The sequence below is a fragment of the Episyrphus balteatus genome, chromosome 2, assembly GCF_945859705.1.
Source record: "Episyrphus balteatus chromosome 2, idEpiBalt1.1, whole genome shotgun sequence".
NCBI lineage: Eukaryota > Metazoa > Arthropoda > Insecta > Diptera > Syrphidae > Episyrphus > Episyrphus balteatus.
The window spans coordinates 8,799,492-8,814,545 of NC_079135.1; the positions used below are offsets into that span (position 1 = coordinate 8,799,492).

Genomic DNA, 15,054 nt, shown 5'->3' on the forward strand with positions numbered 1-15,054 from the left:
TTGTATTACGATGAACAAATCATGTTTTCAATAAAGTGCTCACTTTTTTTAGTACACAAATTAAACGAGATAATTAAAAACTCGTGTTGACTTTAGTTCTGGATTTAAAATATTAGGGGGAAGTGGTCACCCTTCGTACACGGTCACCCTTCGTACAGTGAGCATAAAACAAAAACTAAACGGTATTCAAACACGTGCTTACTAGTGTGCATAGTAGTGTGGTCCACGTTATAAGGCAAAAAAATAAACCATATAATTCATTAGTTCCCCACCCATTATTTTGCTACAGACATCAATACCAACATATGCTGAAAGTTTTAGCCTTCAAAACTAAAAGGAAGAGGGCGCTCATCAGCTTTGGAATATTAGACTTTGTTACCCTTACCTTACCTAATATCTGATTATATCGTATTAGGACTTGGCTTGAGGTTGCAATTTGGATTAAACATGATAAACACGCATGTTCCCGACAACCAAGTAAATGATTTTCACGTTTCTTTGATTTTGAGTCATTAGCTCGTATTTCATTGATTAAATCTGTTTTGATAACTTTAAGCAAAAAATACTTACAGACGAATTTAAATGAACAAAAATTATTATCTGTGAAAATATCACTTAACTATTGGTTTTTTATGAAAAACTTTACCACATCATAACTTAATTCACTTGATAAATCAAAACAGGAGTTAATTACTAGGCATGAGGACCCAGCTATACCAGCATCTGAGCAAAAACTTTGAGCCTGTTGAGCGCCCACTTACACTTCACCTAAAAAGCTGAAATTTCACGTGTGTAATACAAAACACATATGCAACTAATTTTTGAGTGGGGAACAACGGAAATGTAAAAACCAAAAAAGTGGACCACCCTAGTGCATAGCCATAGTAGGCGCCGAGCTGCTAGATAAATTTTGATTCGGTCGCCACAAGACTTTTAGTGTTTTTTAGTGCTCTGAGTAATTTTTTTATGTACATTTAATGTCATGTTGTGTTTAAGTTAAGTATGTTTTTGGCTAAACATTAATGAAGAATTGTTGATTAAAGTGTTAAATTTGTGTTTTAATTATAAATATTGCAAAACCTCAGTACATTTTTTCAAAAATCGATTTTTCTGCATTATGTACAGCTTGGGGAGCATTCGTACAGTCAAACATGGGGCACATTCGTACGCATACGTATGCCCGCCAATAAATTTTCTTGAGCAGATAACAATCAAAACACGGATTTACAGTTTTATTGAAATGAAATTTAAACCTCTATAATAAGTTTTTCGCATTCTATAGTAAATTAAGGTTGGTTTTTTATAATATGTAAATAATAATTTGTTTCAGAATCGTCGAATCGCGAAAAATTAAGTTTTTTATTTGTTTTAGTTTTTTTCTGAGTCAAGTTCAATTAATTAATAAATTAATAAGTAATTAAATGTTTTAAAACTCATATTTGGCATTTGACAAATCAAAAGTTAGTCAAATTAACGTTTTAAATATCCTGTACGAATGTACCCCATGTGCTGTACGAAGGTACCCCACGGGTGGGGAGGATTCGTACAAAAATCTAATCCCAGTAAAATGGCTATAACTATTTAAGCCTTTGACTTAGAAGTGTCAAATTTTTTTGTAAAGTGTAATAATATACATATTACAAATAAAGTCCATTTTCTCGAAGCTGGAGTGAGTAAATAAATAACTAAAAAAAAATAAGTAAAAACTGTACGAAGGGTGACCACTTCCCCCTACTGTTAAAAATAAAACAACAAATTAAAGTTAGCTTTTCACATTTTGGCTAATTTTATTCAAGTTTTGATCGAATATTTTATTTGGTGGAAATTGACTATATTAAATAAAAAAATTTTCATTTATTTTATTTATTTTCCAGCATCATTCATTCCTTTTGGCAAACTTAGCAAAGAGTTAATTAGTTCCGAATTGCGTTTGGTCATCATTCCAGAGATTCCATTTCCATAGTATTTGCAGGGATTATTTGAAACCGGGGCTTGAAGAGTTGACAGCCAGTTGATTAGTTCTCGAGCATACTGTAAAGATTTTTTGAATAAAAGATTAATGTTTTGGACATGAATTGAAATTTAAATGATTAGAAATATTTAAAAAAAATTTACTTCTTTATCTAAAAATCTTTCCTCATCAGGAGTCGGCAATGAAACTGCTGATACTCCCAAACAAATTACAACCAAAGCCAAAAAGATGATAGCCATTTTAACCATTTTCACTTGTTTTGTTTTTCTATGAAAGATATGTTTAGCTGGTTTGAATGCAAGTTGTTAACTGATAACAATCGTTGATTTTTCTAGTTCTTTTATACTAGTGGTTGAGAAACAAAAGAGCCAAAAGCTTTACCTACGACAGTGTCAATTTCAGGATAAATATATTGAATAATATAAATGACTGCGAATATACCTAAATTTAATCAACCAGATTAAATGACCTTTTTTTCAATGTTTGCAGATAGTTTAAGAAATTCTTGTTTTTCGATAGGAAAATGTGCTTCTTTGAGTGAAGAATTTTATAGTGTTTCACCCTAAAATGGAAAAAAGGGTTTTCAGAGTAAAAATAGAATAGCAAATGGAAGTTTGAAAGTTTTAGATTTAACTTGTGTACTAGCTTTTAGACGATATTAATGGGCCATTAATGATCCATTTTTACCCGCATGGAAAATTTAAATTTTGAATCATTTATTTTTTGTGGAAAAAATTTGTACTGAAACACAATAATTTTATTTTCAATTATTTTATAAAATCCTGTATTTTGTCCATTTATGCCTCAAGATATTACGAATGTGTTCCCGAAATGACATATGCGTTCAAGAAAAAAAAAACTCTTATTTAGGGTTGATGGTAAACGTTAGTCGGCAATTAGTTCCCAAATTCAAAAGTAAAATAAGTTCTCAACTTTTTGAAATTGTTACACAAAGGTGCATGGTTTGCGGGCCAAAGGCCAAAAATCAATGAACTTACAATCCTCCCAAGTGTGTCAAAAATCCATCAAAATTTCAAAGAGGATGTTTTTTAAAGGTGATAAAACATTGTAAACAATGATAAATCACGCAATTTTTTTAAATGAAAATTTTTAGAAAATTGTATGGAGAATTTTTCGAAAATATTTTAGTGGAGTAACTCAAGCTCAAAAATTGGCAATATTAGGGAGCCCGGCCGAACAGCTTAGATTTTGATGATTTTTTTTTCAAACGTCGGTAATTAAAAATACTTTAAAGTCTATAGATTAAAAATTGCCGGTGTTGCCGTTTTGATTTTTTAAATTTAATTGAAGATTTTTGTGAACAAAAACAAATTTTTTTCAAATATTTTTCTTAAATTTCATAAATTAATTGATGCCAAAAGATTGTCTAGGAAATTCAAGGAAAAAAAATATATGGGAGCGAGGGACAATCTTCCATAGCTCAAGCGATAGATGCAATTTTCTTATTAATTGACTTCAAACACAAAATAAAATATTTGAACACAACGGCAATACCTACAATATTCAAATATACATTTTTTAAAAGCTAGAAGCTTAGTCATATATGTAAAATTAAAATTAAGTTAATTGAATGAACGGCTTTTGAAAGAATGGTAATTGAACTCAGATTTTTGAAGAAAAAAAAATTATTGAAAAAATTTTAACATGTCGTTTTTTAAACTTGATCGTAATATAAAATGCATTTATTTTCAAATTTTTTTGGCCGCATTTATTATTATTTCAAATTATAAAAGGAAATGTCAATATGTATTACGGTTTATGAAAAAAATGAAAAAGTATTTCATTTTCAAAGAACTTTTTTTAATAAAAGTTTTGAAAAAAAATGTAACTTATTTTTTTTTTTAAAGTTCAACATCTAAACATAAAATTATTTTTTATTCATTTAATAACCCTTACTGTTGAAAGTTAAATAGCAAAAATTTAAAGTTCCTATTTACCACAGTCTTTGAGAAAATTAATTATTTCAATGTAAAAATTCAGTTTTAATAAAAAAAAACCATTGAAATTGAAGTAATTTTTCATTTTTTTTTTTTTCAAAAGTTTGATATATTTTACCTTTTTTGCTTCGAAATTCAACTGATAATATTTTTGGCCAAACATTTTTTTTATAAATAAATTCATATTATATTAGAAAAAGTTTGGAAAAAAGTCATTTTAAATTTTTCTCATAACATTTTTTTTTTTAATTCTGAGTTTGAGGACCATTTTTTTCAAAAAGTCTTGATTAAATTTAGTGGATTTTAATTTAAGAGATAAGAATGAGCTTCTGGCTTTTTAAAAATGTATATTAAAAACTTGTAGGTGTTGCCGTTGTTTTCAAAATATTTTTTTTGTGTTTGAGGTCAGAATGTTAGAAAATTGCATTTATCGCTTAAACGATGGAAGATTGTCCCTTACTGCCTTTTATGTATTTTCCTTAAATTACCTAGAGAATCTTTTGCTATCATTTGTTTTATGAAATTTATGCAAAAAAAATGGTTTTGTTAAAAAAAAATTAATTTTAATTTTAAAAAACAATACGGCAACACCGGCAATTTTTAATCTATAGACTTTAAAGTATTTTTAATTACCTACGTTTGAAAAAGAAAATCGTCAAAATCAGAGCTGTTCGGCCGGGTTCCCTAATAATTTGCTTTAGTTACTCTACTATTTATTACGTTTTCAGAACACAGAATTTAAATATCCAAATTATTAGGGGGTTACAGAACTTCAAAAAGTTGTTTACATAATAACAAAAAATGTATTCCAAGAAAGCTTTGAAACCCTCATACAGAAAAAGAGATAAAGAGTTGAAATGTGCTTATTTTATCATCCCTTTTTCTGTAATCTGTCGCTTAACCCACCAGCAACAGCGTTTCATTTGAATTGATACATTTCTTTTAAATGTTAACTAACAATCGAGGGGATGTGATATTTATCATCACAGCTTGGTCTATTCTGCTAGTGACAAGTGCCTTATTTTTGCAGGTGAAAGGATGATGGAGCCTCGATTTATTTTATTTATCTTGGTTATAATAAAACTTCATTTGCCGAATGCAAATATGTATTTTTGTTTCTTTTTTATTACATTTTGGTTTTGTTAGACGCAAATTCATCATTTGTTCTTGATAGGACATACTGTGATGATGAAAAAAAAGATAACTAGGACAAAAGTGTGGTAGGTTTATTAAACGTGAGTTTTGTTTGTTTTATGTTAAATTATTTGAATATATGTATGTATATTTAACGCACTTATTCGATTCTTTTGTAAATAAAAAAAGACAATTGATACTAATGTGAATATGATAAGGTTATGTTATAAAATTTGTTTGAGTTCATAGTTTTGAAATTACTGCTGTGAGTGGATGATAAAACCATAAGTGGTGTCTGTAAAAATGTGTTATAAAACATATTCAAGTGATTTTAATTTGTCTGAATTATTTTTGAATATATCTAAATTGTTTATAGTTTATTGTTTTTCGTAATGAATAAGCATTTAATTAAAATACCTAAAAAAAAAGTGGTCATGACTCTCAAGAGTTATGAAAAATTTCAACTTAGGTTTAAGGGTTTCATTTTGATTGTTTAAAGCGAATAAGATGTTTTTTGTCTATACATTCTCAGATACATTTTTGCTAATGGTTATTGAAAAATTGGACGTAAACGATGATACCAATAACATGTATTTTGAAATAAATGTTTAAGGGTAAGTTCATAATAAAAAAAAATATCAATTTTACTGAGTACATCTTAAAATTAGACTCAGACATTTATTCAAGTCTAATCACATGGCACACTACCTCATTGTGATTAATTTTGAATAACCAACTTTTTACATTCAAGGGAATTTGGTTCATATGCATACGTATGTATGTATATTAATGGTTTAATTTTTTGTTTAGAAATAGAAATGACTTTAAAGTTTTTCTAATAGAATAAAATGTTCCATAGTGAGCCATAGTGACCGTTAAAATCAAAATATTTAAAATTATTTAGCAATTCGTATAGAATTATAGTTGGAATTTCTGTACGAGTTTTATAATTATAAAATAAAACAAATAACTTCTTATCCTCGTACAACAAAATTTATTTTATCAAAAATGTATTCATTTTTACTATAAAATTTTTAAGCTTTTTTCAATTTTTCTAAAAAAGGGATATGATATTATTATGGAATTAATTTTTTCGTCATGCTTTTTTGTATCTATTCTTTTCGAACACTGGTAAAGATAATTTTGAAACTTAGTAGATATAAATTTAAATTAAATATTAATTTGTATGTTCTGCATTTATTAGAATACAATATATGTATATAAAAGGAGAGTTCTTAATCATCTGTAAAAAAAAAGGCTAGTTTTGAGAATGAAATTTACTAGTGTTTTGGGACTATATTCTGTACTATATGGGTCATATTATTGTAATGTTTTATTCCGGGTTCACAATAAAACTTATTTCGTTTATTTTAACTTCCACTTATCTTTCCGTTCAAATAAGAACACACTTTATTTCAAATCAATTTACTTTTATTATTCGCTCAAACAAACACACTTTTCAATCACTTTATTTACTACTAACAATTTCCAACACTTTATTTCACTTTGTACTGTACTCTTTCACATTCAAGATTAAACTGTATCCGGTCGGTGTCCACGCTGCCCTTTTATACCTGAAATTCGGAATTCGAGAATGTCTTCGAAGGTTCTCGTCTTTGCTTCTCGAAGCTTCCTTTCCAAGAGGGGGCGCTTCATACTTCCAGTCCAGTGGGATATTTTGGGATATTCAGCAGTCGAGGGAATTTCTTTGGATGCGTTCAGAGGGTAGTTTCTTAATTACTAAAGGTCCGTTCACATTTCTACCTTTACTGTAGCAGGTAGTGTGTTCAGACTTTTATCTTAAAAGTAGTTCGGTAATTCATCGTTACATTGCCCCCCTCTTAGGATTGTTCGTCCCGAACAACTCCATTGCTACTTTCACCATTATAACGATGTAAACGGTCACAATGAACTACCTTTAATTTGCCTCTTACCCCTCTCTGTATACGGTAAACCACGTCGTTGATTCTGGTTATTACTGTGTAAGGGCCTTCCCAGTTTTGTTGTAGCTTCGGTGATAGTCCCTTTTGTCGGTGGGGATTGTAAAACCACACAAGTTCTCCTTCTTGAAACCCTGTTGCTGTCGCTCGCGCGTCATATCTTGTTTTCATCCTGTCACTAGACGCTTTTATATTTGTCCTTGTCCGTTGGTGAATGTCAGCCAGTGTTTCTTTCAGGTTATCAACATACTCATCTATTTCCTGTGGCTCATTTGGAACACATCCGAATTTTATCTCACTTGGCAGCCGTATTGTAGAACCAAAAAGGACTTCCGATGGTGTATGTCCAGTGGAACTATGTGTTGCACTTCTATAAGCCATCAAGAATAATGGAATATGTCGATCCCAGTCTCGTTGATTATCGTTGACTACTTTTGACAGGTGTTCTTTAAGTGTCCTGTTAAATCGCTCAACCATCCCATCAGATTGTGGATGAAGCGGTGTTGTTCGCGTCTTCTTGATGCCAAGGAGTGAGCAAACCTCTTGAAAAATCTTAGATTCGAAGTTCCTTCCTTGGTCGGAATGAAGTTCCATGGGTACTCCGAACCTGCTCACCCAATGAAAGACAATCTTATCCACAACTGTTTTGGTTTCCTGGTTTGGGATGGCAAATGCCTCAGGCCACTTGCTGAAGTAATCCATCACTACGAGGATATACCGGTTTCCTTTGTTGGTTTCGGGAAAAGGACCTGCCACGTCTATTGCAATCCTCTCAAAAGGTGTGCCCACATTGTACTGATGCATCTTGCTTTGCATTTTTCTAGCTGGTCCTTTGCTAGCGGCACAAGTATCACATTTTCGGCACCACTTTTCAACGTCTTCTCTCATACGTAACCAGTAGAATTGCTGGCGTACCTTTTCCAGCGTCTTGTTGATGCCTAAATGGCCTCCAGAAGTTCCCTCGTGCATCTCTCGGAGAACATCATTAACCTTTGACTGAGGTACGATTAGTTGCATTACATAAGATTTACCATCTGCGGATTCCCACTTACGCCTGAGTAACCCTTCTTGCACATGAAGTGAGTCCCATTGTGCCCAATATGCTTTGAGATTGGGGCTTCGGTCGGAGATGTCGGCCCATTCTGGTTTCTCTTCATGTTCCTTCCATGCAAGGATGGGTTCGATGTCCGAATCTTCCTGTTGGGCCATCCTGAGTTCTTCATTACTCCAGCCGCAAATGGGATCAGCTCTCGTTCTTCTTACAGCGACAACTTCCTTTTCCTCTAGCCGTGTGCAATGCTTGCAGTCTTGCTTGCACGGGCGCCGAGATAATGCGTCTGCATTTGAATGTAGCTTTCCTCTTCGATGTTGAATCTGACATTGATACGTCTGGAGTATCTCGATCCATCTTGCTACTTGACCCTCTGGATTTTTGAAGTTCAAAAGCCAATTTAGTGCACCATGATCTGTGCGAAGAAGGAACTTCTGTCCATAGATGTACTTATGGAAGTGCTTTGTTGCCAATACCAGAGCTAGAAGTTCCCTTCTGGTCACGCAATAGTTTCTTTCTTGTTTCGAGAGTACCTTGCTGAAATAGGCAACGACCTTTTCTTCTCCGTCATGAACTTGCGATAAAACAGCACCAACTCCAACATTACTTGCATCTGCGTCAATGATGAATTGTTTGCCTGGAGTCGGATAGGCCAACACAGGAGCTTCACATAACCGTAGCTTCAGTTCCTGAAAGCTTTTCTCACACTCACCTGACCATTTAAAGGGTTTACCCTTCTCCGTAAGCTGGTGCAAGCTTTTGGCGATTCTCGCAAAATCCTTCACGAACCGTCGATAGTACGTTGCCAGACCGAGGAAACTCCGAAGTTGATGCTTGTCCTGAGGGGTTGGCCAATTCTTCACAGTGTCAACTTTTTCTGGATCAGTCATTACTCCTTGGGATGAGATGATATGCCCCAAATATTTAACCTCGGTCTTGAAAAGTGCACATTTCTTTGGATTTAACTTAAGATGTGCTTCTCGTAGCCTCTGGAATACAGCCTTTAGGTTTTCACAATGGTCATCAAATGTTTTCCCGTAAACGATGACATCATCCAAATAGACTAGGCAAGATTTCCAGGTTAATCCATTTAAAACGCACTCCATTAAGCGCTCAAAAGTAGCTGGGGCATTACATAGCCCAAACGGCATGACATTGAACTGCCACAGACCATTTCCTGTGGAGAAAGCCGTCTTTTCTCGATCTTCTGGATGGATTTCTACCTGCCAGTAGCCACTCTTCAAATCCAAAGTCGAAAACCATTGTGCTCCTTCCATTGCATCTAGAGTATCGCTGATTCTTGGCAGTGGGTAGCTGTCTTTCTTCGTCACATCATTCAGCCTGCGGTAGTCGACACAAAATCGAGTGCTTCCATCCTTCTTTTTGACGAGAACTACCGGTGATGCCCAAGGGCTTTTGGAATTTTCGATCAGCCCGTCTTTCTTCATTGTCGATATCATTTCTTCAACTTCACTTTGTTTGGCCAAGGGGAGACGTCTTGCTGGTTGACGAATCGGCCTAGCGTCTCCTGTATCGATTCGATGCTGCACCAGTTGTGTTCGGCCGTATTGCCCGCTGGGTGAAGAGAAGATATCAGCATATTCATGAAGAAGCCTTCCAGCAACATTAAGCTGATGTTGACTCAAGTTGTCTGATTTGAGAATTTGAGTCTTTAGTTTCTCAGAGTTCATAGTCATCTGTGTGTCCATCTCGTTGATCTTAGTTATTGCGGACACAGATTCACATTGCCCAACAACTTCTCCTTTCTTAAGCTTGATTGGGTACGGTTTGATGTTAAGTATCCGTACAGGTACCATGTTGTTCTTTGGTGCCACAAGAGTCTTCCCGATGATGATGTTTTCGGAACTTTGCTCAACTTCTGGTTCGACCATGAGGTATCGATGGTTTCCACAGTTCCCCTTTAACTTCGTCCACACAAAAACTTCTGAAGAAGGAGGCAGGCACATGTCTTCTTTGATGACAGTTCTAATTGTTGTTGAGTTTTCGCTGCCATAGACCATTGGAATCTCTACATTTCTGTATTTCAGGACTTGATTACCGATATCCAAAATGATTCCATGCTCCTTCATAAAGTCGATTCCAATGATGCACTCGTCACATATATCTGCCACCAAAAACACATGTAAAAACTTTAGTTCTGCTATACGGATCTCAAGACGAACTTCTCCGTACACTCTTGCTGCTTCTCCTGTGGCGGTCTTCAGACGATAGCTGTTGATGTTATGTAGCCACGTCATCTTTACCAAGTCTCTTCGTACAATAGAGGCGGTGGCACCGGTGTCAATTGTAGCCACGTGTTGGTTATTGTTTATGGTTGCCTCTACTGTCAGACTTTTGTTGTCTCGTTTAGTTTGTGAGACTTGAATTGTGGTTCTGGGGCCATCGATACCAGAAACCAGCTTCTGCCCCTCGAAGTTGGTTCTTACTCGTTTCCCGAATGGGAATCAAGTTGAGGATGAGTGTTGGTTGTATCGCTTACCTGTTGTTGGGCAATATTCCTGTTTCCACAGTGCTGGCAAGCACTTCTTCTTGGTGGCAATCTGCACTGCCGCTGGAGATGTCCTGTCTTGTTACAGTTCCAGCATCGAGCAGCTCCGTCTCGCTGGTTTCTTTGGAATGCGAGTTTTTGACAAGAGCATTCCTCCACTGTAACTTCTCTTACCCGATGAACGCCTTGAGAAGCCTGTTCTGCTGCTTCCATAGTGAGTGCAAACGCTAATGCTTCAGGAAGGGAACGTTTTCCAGCTGTTCGAATTGCTCGCTGAAGATTTATATCAGATACAGCACGTACAAAGGCTTCTGTCGCAAACTGATTGATAATGTCGTCTCCTGCTGTCGGATATGCCAGATGAGCTAACCTTTCAATATCTGCTTGGAGTTGTTGCAGAGTTTCTCCTCTTTTCTGGACTCTTGTATTGAGTTGGACGCGGAAGACTTCCTGCATATGGCCATCTCCAAAGCGTTTTTCAATGACCTGGACAAGAGCGTTAAAGTTACCATTCTTTTCTGGTGGTAAAGTTTGTAACAACTCAGCAGCAGGACCTCTAAGAGCAAGAGTCAGCGCTATACATTTGTCTTTGTCATCCCAGCCATTTGTTGTGGCAGCTGCCTCAAACTGTTTCTTGTAGATCGACCAAGAACTTTGTCCATCAAAGGTTGGTGGATGCATTTCCTTCTTCTTTGAATACTCACCAGAACTTTCTCGGGCCTTAATTTTTCGAACCTTGTCCAACTCTTTAGTAATGTCTTGGAATTTCTCTTCGAACTTTGTGTGCATTGCCAACAGCTTTTCTTTGTTTTCTTCAACACGCTCGTCAAGAGCAGTGAACTTCTTCTCGAAATCACCAAGCTTTCCCTCTAAAAGATTTTTCTGTTCTTCTAGAAGATTCTTTTGCTCATCGCGATGTTCTTCTAGATGTTTCTCCATTTTTTCGAGAAGATTCTGTTGTTCACTCTTTTGCTCGGTACGTTGTTTCTCAATTTTTTCGAGAAGATTCTGTTGTTCACTCTTTTGCTCTGTTCGTTGTTGTTCCATTTGTTCTCTTTGTTCATTGCGTTGTGTCTCAATTTGTTCAAGAAGATTTTTCTGTTCATCCTTTTGTTCTTTACGTTGCTGTTCCATTTGATCTTTCTGTTCTTCAAATTTTGCAAGGAGAACAGCCATCATGGATGACATATCGGAACTAGTACTTACTCGTTCTTCTACCATTTCAACTTCGAATTGAAATGTATCCAAATCTTCGTTTTTCTGGGTTAAATAATCCTGCAGGCGAATAATGAGGTCATTTTTCGATCCAGCAGTAGGAAGACCTCGTTTAGTTAATTCCGCCTTCAGCTCAGTCAAACTTAACTGATTCAATGTCTTACCCATTTTAACTTTTCAAAACGCGAGCACTTTTACTTATTTCAAAATGTTTTACACTTTGTTTATTGTTAAAACACACGCGCACTTTTTATTTTATTCGCGAAATTATCTGATTCGCACAAATAAATAAGTTTTATTCCACTTTTCTGACACCAATGTAATGTTTTATTCCGGGTTCACAATAAAACTTATTTCGTTTATTTTAACTTCCACTTATCTTTCCGTTCAAATAAGAACACACTTTATTTCAAATCAATTTACTTTTATTATTCGCTCAAACAAACACACTTTTCAATCACTTTATTTACTACTAACAATTTCCAACACTTTATTTCACTTTGTACTGTACTCTTTCACATTCAAGATTAAACTGTATCCGGTCGGTGTCCACGCTGCCCTTTTATACCTGAAATTCGGAATTCGAGAATGTCTTCGAAGGTTCTCGTCTTTGCTTCTCGAAGCTTCCTTTCCAAGAGGGGGCGCTTCATACTTCCAGTCCAGTGGGATATTTTGGGATATTCAGCAGTCGAGGGAATTTCTTTGGATGCGTTCAGAGGGTAGTTTCTTAATTACTAAAGGTCCGTTCACATTTCTACCTTTACTGTAGCAGGTAGTGTGTTCAGACTTTTATCTTAAAAGTAGTTCGGTAATTCATCGTTACATTATGTTCGTATAATCACCAAATTTATAGAACTAAAGAAAATTTCAAATTGGAATTGAAAGATGACTTTATTTAGTATCAAGTTTAAGGTAATAACGTCTACTTGTAAAGACCAGAAGTCTTCTGAACAAAAATTTGGAAGATTTGTCATGCAGCATATATTAAGGTTAGGACTTAGGAGTGTTCATCACTTCCAACGTTCCCACAGGCTTTGCGGTGAACTGCCAAGCTTTGATCCGAAAAACCTTAATTTAAAAAAAAAATACATTATTGCCTTTGCTTCGACATTCATCTGCTAATCTGAAAATCTTTGCCTGGAAGACCTCTGAATTTTGAATGATGACGATATTACCTTAACTACTATACTAACTATACTAATACTTCTAACAGCTCTACATATAAGATTCACATGCACAGTGCAATCTACTACGCCAATCGTGCCAACCACAGGATGTGAATGGAAAGACATGTGGTTTCGTGGAGAGAATTTTTTGTACGGGAACTAAAATTTAGCTCAATCTGTGATCTAGACTTAATTCACTATTTCATGAGACTATGTAAAAGTTTTGAACATATAAGTTTTTTTCAAATATAACACACGTTTCGCTTCCTTAAAAACTATAATGTTTTATGTCGAAGAAATGAAAAAAAATGACTTTTTTATATCAAAATTTTCGTCTTTTCAATGGCTACAAGACTGTGTCCACAAAAATGTTTGGCTTAATACAATATTTATGGCCCAAACAAACATTCACTTTTCGGGTATAATGGCTTATACTCAGTACTATAAAGTTCTTAGTTGACATAAAACAACTTGCCTCATTCAAACCCCATCATACATAAATGACTACTTTTAAGTTACATAGAACATTTTACATTTAAAAAATTAGCTGCCGGACTCCAAAATAAAATTCTTTAAGTCAATGTTGAAAGTGTTAGTGCATTATGCGAACTGTTCTCCAATTTTTAAAGTTCTTGTTTTTTTTTTTTTTACTGATTTTTATCTATGCAGATTATATAATGTAAGTTACAAGAAACCAAAACATGTTTGTACATAAGTAAATAAGAGTGCCATGTTCAGTAAAATTTTATTTACACTTGACTTTATAGGACTTTTCCAAACCAACTGCAACGCGTTTTTCATAAAAAAAAAACTTTCACTAGCGTTTGTATAGTATTTTCCAAATGAATAATTTTGCTCCTATAAAGCTGTACAGAACCTGCAGAAGCTTTACAGAAAGAAAATATCTAGGACACACTCCTCTAGTAGATATTATGGTTTTAGATTAAAACCTAAAGTGTGTCAGAGAATACCATATGCTAGGTAAAATCGAGAACCATGGTATAAAACAAGGATTATTGTATCTATACTAGCAGTGTGTCATAATCGTAAAAATATAAGTAGATGTTTTAAACTGTTATACAAAACATAATATAATGTGTTGTAAATTTGTCTCCGCTAATAACACCACATAAATTTTCATTAGATTTCACCGTAATCTAGATAACTAACCAAGAATAAGAAAACTAAAAATAAAATCTTGTAGATATCGATGAGATTTTTTGGTTTTTTTTCAAAGTCTTGATCTTGATTAGGGACGGGATGAAAAGGACATGAAAAGATAGTTTTTTTTTAACATTTACACACGCTCTCCTGCTCCAGGAGATATGGAGTACAAGATGACCGTTTTAGAGCCGTTTTCTTCACTAAAAGTTGAAGTCAACTTGAGGATTTTTATTCTCAACTTGAGATTTTGTTTTTCTTCACTCAAAGTTGACAGTTTCAACTTTTGATTCTCAACTCTCATCAAGTTGGTCAACTTCTGGTTTGCTCAACTTCCGAAAATAGTAGAAGTTGAGGGAGCAAACTTGAGAGTTGTCAGTCAAAACTCATATTTTTTGTTTTAATTTTTGTTTCAAAATTATTTTTGATGCTAAATATTGGCAAAGACTCTTTTTATTCCTGTTTTCATGGAACAATTGAGAATAAAATTAAAAAATTATCATACACATTTTCCGCCGATTTTATTTTACATCACATCAACATCGCTCTTGAAGGCACACCCACACACACACACTTTTACACAAAAAAAAAAAAAAAACGATTTATTTGAAATTCATTTTTAGAGAAAAAAAAACAGCAAAATGCATACCTAACATCGATTTAAATTTATTACTAAAAGTAATTTGACATTTTGACAAAAAAAAATATGCAGCAGATATACAGAACTTCTATTTAAATGACATACTCGATTGGTTTTTAAATTTGAAACTGACATAATTTGTATAAACACAAATATCCCAGGGATATTGTTCAAGCTCGAGAGTTGAGAAAAAAAAGTGAAGAAAACAAAATGTTCAACTTCGAGTTGAAGTCAACTCTCAAGTTTGCCAACTCTCGAGTTTGCTTCAAGTTGAGCAATAGTGAAGAAAATGGCTCTTAATCCACTCA

The 15,054-nt window shown here is 34.2% G+C and overlaps 1 protein-coding gene across 1 annotated transcript; it reads right to left on the minus strand.

Moving 5' to 3' along the window:
• Positions 1-1,756: 1,756 nt before the first annotated feature.
• LOC129911001 (protein PDF) lies at positions 1,757-2,305 on the minus strand. Its single transcript, XM_055988634.1, has 2 exons — positions 2,116-2,305; positions 1,757-2,031 (listed from the first exon to the last, which is right to left on the minus strand). Exons 1-2 carry the CDS (start codon positions 2,218-2,220, stop codon positions 1,864-1,866), a joined length of 273 nt encoding a protein of 90 aa, XP_055844609.1. The 5' UTR covers positions 2,221-2,305; the 3' UTR covers positions 1,757-1,863.
• Positions 2,306-15,054: the final 12,749 nt, after the last annotated feature.

Coding starts and splice junctions, on each gene's coding strand:
- LOC129911001 (XM_055988634.1), bottom strand. CDS start 2,220: ATGGTTAAAATGGCTATCATCTTTTTGGCTTTGGTTGTAATTTGTTTG. Junction 2,032..2,115: donor AAAGATTTTTAGATAAAGAA/GTAAATTTTTTT, acceptor AAATCTTTACAG/TATGCTCGAGAACTAATCAA.